General features: G+C 36.8%; 1 protein-coding gene across 4 annotated transcripts in view; it reads right to left on the reverse strand.

The window, feature by feature from the left end:
• GPCPD1 (glycerophosphocholine phosphodiesterase 1) overlaps positions 1–15,978 on the reverse strand; it is a 49,990-nt gene that overhangs the window by 14,971 nt on the left and 19,041 nt on the right. For all 4 annotated transcript variants that reach the window (XM_030310045.1, XM_030310043.1, XM_030310042.1 and 1 more), the window contains exons 6-14: positions 15,157–15,198; positions 13,167–13,290; positions 9,125–9,356; positions 7,079–7,241; positions 6,630–6,762; positions 5,830–5,884; positions 3,310–3,402; positions 783–860; positions 18–57 (exon numbers count right to left, since the gene is read on the reverse strand). In XM_030310045.1, the coding sequence (XP_030165905.1) occupies positions 18–57; positions 783–860; positions 3,310–3,402; positions 5,830–5,884; positions 6,630–6,762; positions 7,079–7,241; positions 9,125–9,356; positions 13,167–13,290; positions 15,157–15,198 (960 nt within the window). The remainder of the gene's footprint in view (positions 1–17; positions 58–782; positions 861–3,309; positions 3,403–5,829; positions 5,885–6,629; positions 6,763–7,078; positions 7,242–9,124; positions 9,357–13,166; positions 13,291–15,156; positions 15,199–15,978) is intronic.

The raw sequence follows: 15,978 nt of genomic DNA on the forward strand, positions 1-15,978 counted from the left end.
TCCATATCGGTACATACCTTTCAGATCTTTAGATTTCAGTGCAGTCACATGAGCGAGCTAGAAAACACACACACACACACAAAATGCAATTGGAAAAAAGTCTTAGTTTATGAAGGTGTATGGTTAACAGAACTGTAACTTGAAAAGCTAGCAAGTTAAAGAAAACTGTAAAATGTAGAATTATTAGTAAGAATAATCACTAACAACTGTATATATTTCATATGTGCATACATACACACAAGATCATGATCAAATACCCAAGTAGGGGAGAAGAATATAAATAAAAATTCTTAAGAAAGTGTTTATATTCAATCAACCATTTATTTAGGTATCTAACGAGAACAGGAAGAGTCATCATATAAAATTAAATGGTATAAAAGATACACAAAGCTTAGATAGTAACAGAAATATAAAAACCAAGGACAGCATAAAAGGCCAACTGTAAAATAAAGACAGTTAGATAAAGAAGGGCTAATGCCGACCAGAGGCGACCTGAGACTACGAATGAGAAAGAGGGCTAGCCCTTATGGTCTACCTACAAAGGATTAGAGCCAAGCCCCTTCACATATGCAGAAACAGTGGGGTCCATGGAAACTGTTAGAGAAGACAAATGGATTAGCACAAACCCATTTTTCCTAACAGAACAGAAAATCAAAGCATACGCTCTATACATGCTGAATATACAGTCATCTCCATGCACAAAGAGAACACTACCATAAACAAATAAGTATAAATCATTCTAAAACTGAAAGATCATTTACACTGTATGCTATTGTGACTACCTTTAACAACTGGAGTTGGTCAAATGTTAATTCCTTTACTGGAATTTCAAATAATTCAACTGGATCAGCATCAAATTTCTAAAAAGAAAATAAAGAGAAAAATAAGCCTCAAATTATTACTTAATGTTGACCCTAGTCAGACCGAACATCCCAACTTAGTGAATGATGAGAATAATTGTTCAGTGGCCACAGTGAGCCCACGTAGGGGAGCTCCTCTCTTTTAGCACCACCTTCCAGCTCTTAAATTCTGGCTTTTGTTTTTGATGTAGGTGGGAGTGCCTGGAAGAAAATAACAGCTGGGGGGAGGATAGGGCCCTGAAGACACAGAGAACAAAGCCAGAAATCAGTTATTTTCCCCTACTTCCTGTCATTCTGTTCACATTTTATTTGACCTATATATCCATGTTACATGACTACACAATCAACATGTACAAGTACTATGTAAGGATTAATTTCTGTCAGTAAATTTCTAAACTTTTCTCAATCTTTCATACTTAAGTTGGTTAAAAATAGCCACAGAAATCAATGGTCACGGGAAACAAATGTCTGATTAGCGCTAAGCAGTAATATGAACTCTAATCTATTATGTTTTCCCCATGAGCAAATGTTTTATATTTTAATACCATATCATATGTCACATTGTTCAGGCATGAGTTAATGGACCACCAATAAATCTTCAACAAATATGCTAAATCCTTTACATGTATATTCATTCATGTACATATGGTATGAAGCCATGTATGCATAAAGCTTTTCTAGAAGGATACAAAATAAACTATTAAGAGTAAGAGAGTGTGACCAAGGAAAAAGGGGAAAAAGGAAGGCTTACTCTTCGTAATCTTTTGCAGTTTTTTTAAAAGTTTATTTATTTTGAAAGGAGGGGGGGAAGAGAGAGAGAGAGAGAGAGAGAGAGAGAGAGAGAGAGAGAGGGAGAGGGAGAGGGAGAGGGAGGGAGGGAGAGGGTGAGGGAACACAAAGCAGGCTCTGCACTGTCAGCACAGAGCCCAAAGCAGGGCTCAAACTCACAAACCATGAGATCACGACCTTAGCTGAAATAGAGTCGGACACTTAACCAACTAAACCACCCAAGCGCCCCTTCTGCTGTTTTATAATGAACATGAATTTATTTTATGAAATAAAACTTGCTTAAAGTACTTGCTTAAAATACTTGCTTAAAAATTAAAACTAAAAATACATACAATTTGATACTTTGATTCCCTAACTCATCATCCAGGTTCAACTGAAGAGCAAGACAAAATCTGATTAACAATAGGATCAGTAATACTCTTCAGGTAACTCTCACAGATTTTTAGAAATTACAGCTGGATTCATTAACCTCCATCTTGGTTACTAAGATCTTTAGTGCTCCATTCCTTCTTTTTCTATTTTGCACTGATTTTTTCCCCTATGGCAAAACCATCTGCTCCTTTTCTACTAAGTTATATTTTACCTCTATCATCTAAACAGGTTCATATATATCCTCCCCTCCTTCTTCTAATACCATTTCACAGAAACAAAACCACGCTTTTCTATACATCATACTAATCCAAATCCCCATGACTGATTCGAATTCATGAGTAGGCAGAGCCAGGTGCCTTGCCATATCCACATATACCACAACAATAGTGTCTGGTAGAACATCATACATGATAGCAAATTAGCCTGAACTTTAAATCATCTCAACAGAAAATGATACTCAACAATTTTAAAGAAAATGGCAAATGATCCCTCCTAGTTTAAGTCCTTAAGAAATCACTTAATTGGTATACTAAAGTTTAAGCACTATGTAATTATCAATTACATTTACACAACAATTACAATTTTTAAGAAACTATATGGATTTTCAAATCTTCTGGACTCTATCCTCCACCATGCCATTCTCCATTCTATCTCCACTCCAGTCCAGGCATACTGTACCTCTGGCCACATTACCACTCTCCCTGTCTCTCATTTCTGTCCTCTTAAATTCCCCTTATATCAAGTACTTACACCGGGAAGTTTAGTTCTGAACATTTCCCTTCCTGGCTCAAAAGTCTGTCACATCTCCCCAGCTCTTAGGTCTACACCCCATTACTGAGGTCCTCCACTATCTGGCTCCAAAGCATTTTTCCACTGTGGCTCTTCTCATTTTGCCAAATCATATCAGCATATTAATTTGAGAAAAAGCTGGAGGCAGAAATAGAAGGGAGCCTAGAAAATAGACACTATAAAAGCTTCCTCTCTTGCTTCAATACAGGAACAGTGGCAGACTGACATAAAAGGCACCTGGAACGTCCTTTTGTTAGATAACAGAAAAAAGCAAATTGAGCAGTACAGAGATCCTGCTCTAGGGAATTATTATTCCTGTCTCCTCACTCTCTTGATGTTGCAAAAGCTTGACAGAGGAAAGAATTGGTAGTAATCAACTAAGAAAATGAACTGATCAACTCTACTTAATAACTAAATATATACATATACCTAAAACCAACTTTCTAGTGTTCAAACCTAAGTAACTCTAAGAGTTAAAAATGAAGGAATTTCAACATACCTTTTTCATTGTCAAACAACAGGTGAGATCATGATACACCACAGGCACAAAATCTTTTGAAAGATGTACATCAAATTCTACAAAAGCTGCACCCTAACAAATAAAGGAAACAGGGATTTGAAAAACACTACCTGGCCCACAATACATCCAAAACTACAAGGACGTAAAAAATTTACTGTTCACTATAAACTTACAGACTTGTACATAAAAACAAAAAAACTCCTCATGAATTAATGTTACACTTCAAGCTTTTTCTAAAAACTAATTTCTTCTCTGAAAACAATTTTAAGTATTTACTTCATTGTGATAGCATAGCAATTTTTTCCTGGCAAAAATATGGGCACTGATCTTCTTGAACACATCCCAGGGCCACTCTGTGGCAACGGCCAGCCTGTCACCTCCACCACTACTATTAGCAGAAATGGAGTCCACCAAGAGCCAGGAGTACAGGGCCAGCTGGTGCCTTCTTGCCCCTAGGTCCCAGAGCTGGACAGCTGGCCCTTGGAGATGAGGAGGGAAAGGAGTAAACTGCCGTGCCTTAGCTCTGCTCCCTGCTGAACATGAGCAGCACACCTTCCAGCCCTTCCAGGCAAAACCCCAGAAGCAGCGTCAAGAGGAAAGGACGGTGCTGCTGAAAACACAGAGAGCAGCAATGGGGTCAAGAACTGCACCGCACAAGCCCAATCTCCGGACAGAGCCGCAACAGGATGGAGGACGACAAGAATGAGTTAAGGATGCATTTTTCCAAGTCGGACCCACTCTGACATAAGAATTAATTCAAATAAAGCTGAGAACATAAACTGACCCACAAAGGTGTGAGTTCACTGAAAGAAAGCCAGTTGGGATCAAAGGAAACAAGGTCTGAGAATTCTGTTCGATATTGCAGCCCAGAGAAGTCCCGTGTGGGGACGGATGATACACTTGCACCCCTCCCCGAGCTTTAGGTCACGGAGGGTATTCAACTTGTGAGCACACGTGGATCCCAGACTAGAATCGAAGGAGCCCATTTCCTTAATGACTTCTGAAGCAGGAAATAAGTTTACCTTCTTCTAGTACTGTAAACAAGACAATAACACAAAGCTTTTCTACCGAAGGGAACAAACCCAAGCACCCTTAAATAATTACAAAAATTAAACGAATTATGTAGCTCTTTAGTTTAAATGTTTAACTTTACAGGATCACCATCCTTCAGGAAGATAATTTTACCAAGTGATAAAACTTGATCCCAAAATCCATGTGTGAGTGAGCTCTAAGAAATAAGCCAATAACGTACCAGAACCTCTACAGGGATATTTGTAACATTAAAACAAATAAGCCATTAATAACTTGCATATGGCATTCTGAAATGTGATCAGCATGAATTACAAAGGATCTCATCAGAACATGGAAGAAAAAAAGGCTTAATGACATCCTCTCTCAAAAAGCATGGAGACAGCTAAAGTTCCTTAACAGGGATCTTCACGTACTTACAGCTAATAAACCAATGTTTAGAACAGTTAGCTACAATGAACTAAAACTGGTTCCAAATGATGAACTAGAGCCCAACATACTCATAGATTTTATATAATCCTTTCAACACAAAGATGGAAGTGTCCACTATTAATATTTTTAAACATTAAAATAATTAATGTAAGATGTAATGAACTATAAAATGCAACATTTATATACAACTAAAAGGGGAAAAAATGGTGCCAAACCATGATGCAAGGTTAAGAAAGTTGTAAAACCCATACCCATTTTAGAGATGCTAAAATATGAAAAAGTATGTCTTAGAATAAGTATGCTCATATAAGTGATAAAGTTAAACATCTCTCTAATCAAGTTTACTTGCTGAACTCTTTTTTAAAAGGCAAAGTTTAAGGCATGTGGAGGACACTGTGGGGAAAAAAATGATAATAAGAGCATGAGATGGTCCTCCGTTTTCACCTTAGCCTAACTTGGGAGCATGAGGCCTTTTAGTCAGGTACAGGGCAGCAGGGAGCCACAGGGGAATCTCAGGTTCTTGATTAAATATGTCAAGTTGCAGTTGCTGGAAAAAACTACAAGCTAAAAAATGGACACTTTATAACTGGATAAATTTCTTAATTTAACATAATTTAACTAATCAAGATGGTATGCAGGATATAAACTGACAGACTTAAATGTTAACATAAAACCACTATCAAATCCTTCTATAAGCATTATTTCCAAAGTATCTGAATGAGCACATTACTGAGTTAATGAAAACGAATGCTTACTGGGGAATGTTTTCCTTGCCCCCATCACTCAAAACTTGTAACCTCAAACAGAGATGCTAATGAGTCCATTGTTTTCATGCCAATCTTCACCAAGAATCTAAAAACAAATGCTTAGAGATACTTTATCTTCACTTAGATATACATTCAGAAGAAGCATACAGTTTCAACCTACTTAACTTTTTTAAGCTACTAATGGAAGAGACTCCCCAGGCCCACATTTCTCTACTTTCCTACCTTTGGACCAATATTCCCAAGTTGTTTAAAAGAAGAGAGGGTCACTTACATGACTAGCAGCATTTCTCAAAGAAGCAATAGTATTCTCTTGAACTTTAGCAAGCCTGAAAGAGAAGAACTATATATAGTTATCATCCACTATAGAAAAGACAAAACAAATGTAATAAGCCAACTCTATCTTCAACAATGGAAACAGTTCTTATCCTGTTTTGAGGCTACTTCTGCCACCACCAAATTAAGATTGTGACCATCACTTAGTTGGTGTATGCATTTATTCCATAAATGCGAGCTCTAATGATTATAGGTATTTACAAGCTTAATATAAACATATCCCACACCCACGCATACCTCCCCGAGTTGACCTATCAAGGAAAACAATCTTGCAGCGACATGAAGTATGAGAGACGCAGATACTTGCTCCTTGCAATGGTGCCTCAGAGGACTTAAATATTGGCAGACCAGGGGAGTGGGGAAAGGCTGACACCCAGCAGGGCAGAAGTATGTAAATGATACTGAGAATAGGTGAGGAAACTGAGCCCCAGAAAGGGAAGCATGCCAAAAGCTGGGATCACAACACACAGACTGAGGTTTGGGCTGCCTCCCCGCATCAAGCTTTCCTGGATTTCTCTTGTTAATGTCCCTCTCGACATCAGTTCAGCAGACATTAGATTAACCAGATAGTCTTAGGAGAGAGTCTCCAATTAATTTGAATTGGGAACCCTAATCACCAAATTACATTAAATCCCAGGTAATAATAAAAGGCTCATTTGACCTTTAGTGGGCCAAACTAATGGAACCTTACCATGCATAAGCTACCAAATGCTAATACCACTCAAATAGTCAACCTACTGAGCAGTTGTTGTAGAATTCCCTGCACCACGATGTCCAACATCCAATGGTGTTCTTGGCTTCCAATACTTGGAAAATGAAGATTTCATATCACAACTGTATCCTGGTAATGGCTTAATAATTATATAGTCAACTTTCATAGAAAAAAAGGGGAGAAACAAAGACAAAGATGATTAAAAAGGCCACGATGAACATTTAAATGGCACTACATTTCAATACCAATCAAACCAACTTTATCTCTATCAAATAGAAAATAACAAGTCAAAACTGATTCAAATAAAGCTTCCAGAAAATGTAACTGATGCCCCTTGTTACTATAGTAGTAAATATTCTAAAACAAGTTATTAATTTAATCACCACCATTCGCAAAAGCTCAATTTGACCCTAGCTAAAATTTGAACTTAATCTTTGCTCATTTGTAAAGGGACCCTCTGCTTCTCCAGGCTTACCTCTCACTTTGCCTATTGTTTTTCTGGAATTTCTGCTCATGATGGGAAGAGTGAGAATTCCAGCACTCTTCCCACTCTCAGCAATGGTGGATGATAAGAGACATGCTGTCCCCACGTGCCCAGGAAGAGCATCACCCTGAACTACGTGTTCACTGAGATCTTCCTGGAAAAAAAAAAAAAAAAAAAAAAAAAAAGAGGTATGAATTCAATTTCTTATACTTCAATATTTTCCATTAATTCAGAACCTATGGAGGAAGATCCATAAAATATGAATCGAACTTATATTCAAGTAATTCAGATAGCTTCTTTGTAATATAAAAGATACATTTTCTTTTAATATATAATATTTTAAGATTTTATATGGTACTTGATTAGTTGTAACTGTTGATTTGCACTTCTGATCCTCTAACGTGTATTAGATGAATTTAAAACACTGATGAAGTTTCTAAGTACTTTTACATTCAAAGACTAATAAGTATCTGTAGTGGGCTGTTAATGTGTATTATATTCTGTAAAAATGAATCCACACAGGTGACATAAAGGGATAGTTAACTCTCTAGGAAACTGAATACTCACTTTGAGATTACACTGGATATTTTATCAGCCTAATCTATGAAAGAAATAGTATTTCCAAAACTGCTCACCAAATGAAAAGGAAGTTAGGATGTTCAAGAGAGTATTAAAAGGTAGGTCCTGAAGAAATAAGGAAACAGTCAACCAAAACCTCACATTTTTATAATAAAGTCCCACAGATCTTATTACTTAGGGAACACTGAATCAGAGATTTTTTTTAAAAATAGAATTCTTTATTGTAGTTTTTTGAAAGGAACACTTTAAATCCCATACAATGCAAGGTAGCCAAAATGCCAGTTGCAACAGCTATGCATAAAGACTATTAAAACTTGAAGACTATAATGATTTTAATTATGGGTAACAGGCGCTACCTGCGAGCTTAAATCCATTCTGTATTCTGCTATTTTCACAAAACTGTGGTTAGGTGCTCTAATCTAATGGAAATGGGAGTGCAAGTGACAAAGAGCAAGAGTGTCAGGAAAGCAGTACACGTAACTACTAGCCAGGCACAATAAAGCAAGGACCTCAGTGGAGGACCCCGCATGACTTGTGGAGAGGAGAGCACCTGTGCAGCCAGCAAGCCAGAGAGCTCTAATGTTGAGAGTCACAAGCAGCTCTAGAAAGCTGGTAGCAGATTCTAAACAACCTGGCGCAATTTTCACAGTAACTATGTTTTACTACATATTTATAATATCAAGTAAAGTTGCAAAAATGAGTTCACTGTTATGATGCATTCTTATAATAAAATGCCTCAATAAACCACAGACTTCAGTCATAAAGAGGACACAATCATGCTGGTTACACTGGGTTGCCCACCAATAGTTATACAGTCTGCTTGTCCCTCTATTTACCCTTAGCGGCTCCTTTGGATATTATTCATTTACATTTAGAACAGGCACAGGGGCACCTGGTTGGCTCCATTGGAAGAGCACGTGACTCTTGATCTCAGGGTTGTGAGTTCAAGCGCCATGTTGGGTGCAGAGATTACTTAAAAATAAAAAATTCTTTGGGGCGCCTGGGTAGATCAGTGGGTTGAGTGACTCTTGATTTCAGCTCAGGTCATGACCTCATAGTCTGTGAGATCAAGCCCTGCATCAGGCTCTGTGCTGACAGTGCAGAGCCTGCTTGGGACTCTCTCACTCCCTCTCTGCCCCTCTCCCTTGCTCTCTCTCTCAAAATAAATAAAACAAAACAAAACAAAAAAGAAAAAATAAAACGTTAAAAATCTTAAAAAGAAAAACAAAAAAACAGGCACTTACATTGATGTAAAACATCAATTCAGCTGAAATTCTTTTTATAGTACTTGAGTCTATCAACTCCAAGTTTTTTAAGCCTGCTAAAATGTATAGAATAAACATCTAAAAAGATGTATGATCATGGGTTTACACAAATCAGACTACAAAAATTAAAACATATAAAAATAAGCCCATGCTTGCATTCTTTCTCAATCCCCTAGGTGAAATAATCACTTACCTCAAAAAAATCAAATATTAGTTCCAGGTTATCTGGTTCCATTGTCTGTATGCTGTACTCTGTCCAACGATCAGGCTGTAAGCCATACCCACACTCTGGCTGCGAATGCCTGCACTTGAATTCATTGTCGCTTATTAAGGATATCTCCAGGCTGTTGGACATTTTGTGAAGAACAGTAGGAGACACCCTATCATCGTCATCTTCTTCCAAGCCCTCTAGTGTCAACTTTACCCTACATGAAAGGAAAAAAATAATGAAATGCAAAAAACAAAAATGGAAGAGGAAAACTCATACAAATGTTACCTAAATGCTAAATTCAAAAGTGTTCCCTGGGGGCACCTGGGTGGCTCAATTGATTAAGCCCCTGACTTCGGCTCGGGTCATGATCTCGCGGTCTGTGAGTTCGAGCCCCGCATCGGGCTCTGTGCTGACAGCTCAGAGCCTGGAGCCTGCTTCAGATTCTGTGTCCCCCTCTCTCTCTGCCCCTCCCCCACTCACACTCTGTTTCTCAAAAATGAATGTTAAAAAAATTTTTTTTAATTAAAAAACAAGTTTTCCTTGAAAATGCTAATTCTTTAAATAACACAAATACCATATTATATAAGACTGCATCATACTACAGGTTATGGCATTAGTTGTTTCATAAAATACTAATGTTTTTATCTACATATATTTCTGCAAAGTATTAAAAAAAACAAGATACATGCTCATTATGCCTGAAGTTGTTTTCATTGTTTTTTAAAAAACTGAATCTACAGAGGCATTTACTATTATCTCATTTATAACTGGCCATGTCAAATTCTTCTGAAATGTCTTACTAAAGAACATACGTATAAAACAAGCATAAAATTGAACCATATTGTTAGTGTACATTAAAAGACTAGAGTTGGAGGCTGTAAATTAAAACTTTTCTCTTTTCTTCTACCTTATCCACAGTGAGTCCAGGTACTCTGGGAAAAGTACATTATTAAGGAAAAATATTGTATTAAATCTATTTGTGTGTATGCATACTTTTTACACGTGTTATGTATTTATATTTATGTGCTTTCTAAATGAAACAAATGAACAAAAAACAGACCAAGAGTCTAAAACTTTTTATAGGCTTCAAGCAATGAAAACAAAGACCAAACTGTCTAAGCCACAGAGCCACAAAAACCAGTCTCCTCCCAATGAGAAACAATTACTTGCATAGCATACTTGTAATGCCAAAGAGTCAACTCAATTCTAGAATATTTCTTGCACCAATTGAAATGTACATAGATTAGGAGCGCCTGGGTGTCTCAGCTGGTTAAGCGTCCAACTTCAGCTCAGGTCATGATCTCACAAGTTCAAGCCCCACATCGGGCTCTATGCAGACAGCTCGGAGCCTGGAGCCTGCTTCAGATACTGTCTCTCCCTCCCTCTCTCTCTCTGCACCCCTCCCCCACTCGTTCTCATTCTCTCTCTCAAAAATAAACATTACAAAAGAAAAAAGTGTACATAGATTAAACAATTATAAACTATGAACATAGAAGTGATGTTACCTGCTGTATAGAGTAACAGTTAAGGTATGAAAACTTTTCACTCTAGATTTAAATGAGATCTGATAACACAAATAATGGAACTGTATTAGTGGGGCCTGCTCTCTCTACATAACCTACTGCCTCCAACCACTGCTGAGGCCCAAGGTCTCTCAGAGGGTATATCTACACAACTCAATTAGCAATACTGTTCTATAATCACACAGTAAAATCAAGAGTAGTATTTTAATAGAAACAAAAATCATCTTTTCTCAGAAGTCTAACTCGTAAGAGTTCTGGACAACTGACTCTATTAGTTAGCCTGAAGGAACAAACATTCTCTACCAGGATATATGAAAAGAGATCACAACTGCATAGTAATAAGTGGGCAATAAAGGCATAAAGATTTTTTAAAAAATGACTATTAGGGCACCTGGGTGGCTCAGTCAGTTGGGTGACCGACTTCACTCAGGTCATGATCTCACAGACTGTCAGTTCAAGCCTCACGTCAGCCTCTGTGCTAACCGCTCAGAGCCTGGAGCCTGCTTCAGATTCTGTGTCTCCCTCTCTCTGCCCCTCTCCTGCTCACTTTCTGTCTCTCCCCTTTCATAAATAAACATTAAAAAAAATAAAATAAAAATAAAAAATGACAATTTTGCTAACAGCAATGTGTTTTAGCAAAAAAAAAAAAAAGTTTTAATAAAATAAAAAATTTCAAGTTTAAAGGGATCCATGAAAGAATTTTAGTCATTTATGTTAAAGGTTTTCTTTAAGTAGCTATATGAAGGTTATAATCTATCATGAAGAGACACTGCTTTCCCCTTATTGATGAAGTCAAATAAAAGAGAAACTTGCATTTAAAACTTAGTGATAATGAGACAGAACAACATGTCTAGTGTTTTACTTAAAATGTACAAGCTTTTGGGGTGTCTGGGTGGCTCAGTCAGTGGAGTGTCCAACTTTGGCTCAGGTCATGATCTCATGGTTCGTGAGTTCAAGCCCTGCGTGGGGGCTCTGTGCTGACAGCTCAGAGCCTGGAGCCTGCTTCAGATTCTGTGTCTCCCTCTCTCTCTGCCCCTCCCCCACTCCCGCTCTGTCTGTCTCTCTCTCTCTCAAAAACAAATAAACATTAAAAAAAAGTGTTAAAATGTATAACCTTTGCTAGATTTTTAAAGTCCTGATATTCTTGCAGGTAAATTTATTTCCTATGCCATGAGGGTTTAGTCTATCACTAATATGAATTGGGGGGTGGGGGAAAGGTGGTCAGAACAAACACAAATTTCTAGTTATGCAGAATTTTTTTAAGTTTCTTTTTTTTAGTAATCTCTACACCCAGCATGGGGCTCTAACTCAGGACCCTGAGGTCAAGAGTCACGTACTTTTCCAACTGAGTCAGCCAGGTGTCCCATACACAATTATTTCAATAGGAATCAGTTACTTAATTAGTAGAGCCCACCAAAGTATGGTTATACAAAAAGATTCCAATATAAGCCTGAGTAACACAATAATATATACAAATACTCAAAGTAACTTCTACATAAACAAGAATGGTATAGGACTCCGTATGCATTTGCAATCCAAGCAGAACCCCAACCATTAATTATCTACTAATTCCTTTAAAAAAAAAAAAAACACAATTTTTTTTTTTTTTTTAATGTTTTTGAGAGAGCAAGTGAGCTCGAGCAGGGGAGGGGCAGAGAGAGGGGGAAACACAGACTCTGAAACAGACTCCAGGCTCCAAGCTGTCAGCACAGAGCCCAACGCAGGGCTCAAATGGCAAGTTTAAATACTGCAACACTAAGAAATTTTAAATAGTAGAAACTACAAAGATACATACACTTGGAAATCACTTATCTATATAAAACCAAAATTTTCCGGTTTCAAATTTAGCAGTTAAGACTAAGAGAAGTGGGGCACCTGAGTGGCTCAGTTGATTAAGTGTCCAACTTTGGCTCAGGTCATGATCTCATGGTTTGTGGGTTCAAGCCCCATGTCGGGCTCTGTGCTGACAGCTTGGAGCCTGGAGCCTGCTTTGGATTCTGTGTCTCCCTCTCTCTCTGCCTCTTCCCTGCTCATGCTTGGTCTCTCTCTCTCTCTCTCAAAAAATAAATAAACATTAAAAAAAAAAAAAAAAAGACTAGTATGTTTAACTGTAACAATCTGAGTCAGGGAGGCAGTTCACTCTTACAAGACCCTTCAATTAGAAAATGTAACATTATCTATAAGTGTGTTATGTTCTTAGTTTATACACTTAAAGGCTAAAATCAAATGGGTCAGGGGCACCTGGGTGGCTCAGTCAGTTAAGTGTCCACCTTTGTCTCAGGTCATGATCTCTGGCTCAAGAGTTTGAGCCCCATGTCGGGGTCTGTGCTGGACAGCTCAGAGCCTGGAGTCTGCTTTGGATTCTGTGTGTGTCTCTCTACCCGTCCCCCTCTCATGTGCGTGCACTCTCTCAAAAATAAACATTAAAAAAAAAAAAAGAAAAGAAATCTACAGCATTAGTAAAAACAAATGGTCTAAGTAACATATACACATTGCAATACCTAAATCTAGATTTCTTTAATTTTTTCTTTGTTATTGAGACAGGAGGTTTTTCAGAATAATGCAAACGTAATCTTATTTCAGTCTGACATGTCAGCCATCCAGAATCCAGAGTTTCAACACCATCTGGCAGAGTAAATATGAAAACAGTAATTATTATACATATGTTTTGAAGCAATCTGTTAAGTACAACACACGTTGATAATTCTAGTTCATGTTCACATTTTAATACACTCAAGTTATATATCACTGGAAGTTCTCTCCAAAGCAAACATAGAGATAGTCTTAAATTTATCACTGAAAAACACTTTTATATTAAGGGGAAAAAAGTTAAATGAATATTAACAACTAACCATATGTAACAACTTACGTAAATTAAATTTAAACTTAAGTAAATTCTCACTGAATCCATTATCGAAGTTATACAAATCTATTTCTGGAAGAATATATGTTCCAAATATCTCTAACCTAGCAGCTGTTTCACTGGGGATCACACTTGCAAAGCTTCACATGAGCTATGCAGGTGAAACTACTCATATCACTACAGCTGAAGCTTCAAACATGAGAAGGTAAGGACAAAACTGTGAGTGAATTATGTATTCTCACATTTATATTTTCTGCCATAAATAAATTGCATGATCATGGTAACACTGTTAGCATTATTTAACTTGAAATTTCTTGCTAACATATGTAATGAAAGTTTCATAAATACCAGAGAGTTACCAACTGTTCTGAACGTGAATTGTTTTTGTTTTGTTTTGTTTTTTTATCAACAGGATTTGAAAAAAAGAAGAAACCTTTTCCTTTAGGTATAACTTTAAAAGGTTTAATAATTTTCAAATCTTAAAAATAAAGAGAAACCATTATCCTTTTTAATTTTAAACTCTTCTCAGAAATGGACAAAGTTGGAGAAATGGCTTTTCATCCTGAAAGCTAACTTAAGCTGAGTTTTAAGAGAATAACAACTACAAAGGAGGAAAGAAATGCCATGCATTTATAACTACACATAGTAACTAACATACAATAGAGGGATGTAATGTCATGCACTATAGTTAAGGACATGAGAAAACTACTCCATAAACCAAGCTCTCTAAAACATGCGACATAAAAATATAATCTTTCGTAAATAAAGAAGACAAGACTCTAAAACACTACATGCTAAAGCTATTCAAGTATTTTAGGCTACCTTACAATGTAACATAAATACTGTAATCCCAAATAAAATTAAGGAAAAGAAGTTAAATTCCTATCCAAATACTGTCAAAGCATGTATATTTTTGAAATGCATAAACACAAGTATCTAGGATCAGCAATTTATCTCTGGTTCACAGTCACTGCAAGCACACATTCTGCTCACCCCCCCCCCCTTCTATCTTTGACTTCTACAGTATAGGTTCTAAAATAAAAATGCAGTTTAGCATGATAATGCTATTATACTGTGAGAATTCCAGTCATTGAAGACAACTTAAACCCTCAGGATGAAGTATTTACTGAAGCAAAAAAATATATGAATGGGTAACATTTTCAACATATTCAGAAGAAAAAGCGTTGTCTACTATACTGTAAGTTAATTGTTAAAAATCTCAGGAGAATTACTGGAACGTTTTGTTTAATCTGGATCTTACTGTAAATGCATATACACATACACAAAATGCACAAGCTTAGCTGAAGAGTTTAGAATGTTTAGAAACAATATCAAACATAAATATCAAAAAGTGATGATATATTAACAGTTAGGTATAATACTTTCAAGTTAAGTACGTTAATTCATATACCCAAAGTCACCAGTCAAATAAAAACCGAAAGGATAAAATTTTAAAGTTTAAGAATTATATTGGAAACTATTACTTAACAGAATGTACTTGTTTCTTGGATCTAGTCTCTGTTTTCAATATCATGCTCTGTCATAGTTCCCTGTGCTGTTTCCAATGAAATGTAAAGTAACATCTCAATTATCAGTAGTAAAGATCTTCAAAACTCAGTCTCACTTACTGTGGATTCCAAATTGTCCATCGTCAATAATAATTTCACTTTCTAGAATTGAAGGAAAATAAAAAAACTTAGTTAAAATTCATGATGTATACAGATTGAACAACTGAGAAATCACCCACCTTAAGGATTTTTAAAAATATTAAATCTAAAATTTACAAGCAGCCCAAAGTGAATAAGCATATTTATTGTAGCCCTCAATAAAGAATTCCCTTTTAAGGAGACTCTCAAACGGTAAAAGTGCTTACAAACTTGGTGATGATTCGTGGTGTTACAAGAAGAGAAAGAAAACTCCTCAGAGAGGTGCTCTGGAGGCTCTGGGGCAAACCTCTGCACCCACCAATTTATGAGACAGGCTGCTGGACAACAGTATCTCCCGGCTGATTGTTTAAACCAAAGGTCTTGGCACAATTAAAATGCTTATTCTTATGTAGTGCATATTCTGAACTTATCTAAAAGGTAATTCTCCTCAAACCCCAACTATTCTCTATAGCCGGCTACAAGCTTTACAAACAGCACAAACTTACCTGCGTATACAGAGCTGTGAGGAACTACCAAAAGAATAAGTGCTAGCACATTCCCTTCTAACAGAAATTTCAGCTAAGTAAGAAAAGCTGGTAAGCCCCACCCTCTTGAGTAAAACGCTATCTCCCCTTCTACTTCCTTTCCCAGTTTTACGATAAACATAAGTCTGATATATTCCTTAAAGTAAGTGTGATAGTTTCCAATAAAGATTTTTGGTAGACTTCACGCAGCTCTTAAGTTTAGAAGTTATGTTTTCTAAAAGTATAACATTAATTTTTAGAAGACCAGAAACAAACATCT

The sequence above is a fragment of the Lynx canadensis genome, chromosome A3 (assembly GCF_007474595.2).
Source record: "Lynx canadensis isolate LIC74 chromosome A3, mLynCan4.pri.v2, whole genome shotgun sequence".
NCBI classification, from domain to species: domain Eukaryota; kingdom Metazoa; phylum Chordata; class Mammalia; order Carnivora; family Felidae; genus Lynx; species Lynx canadensis.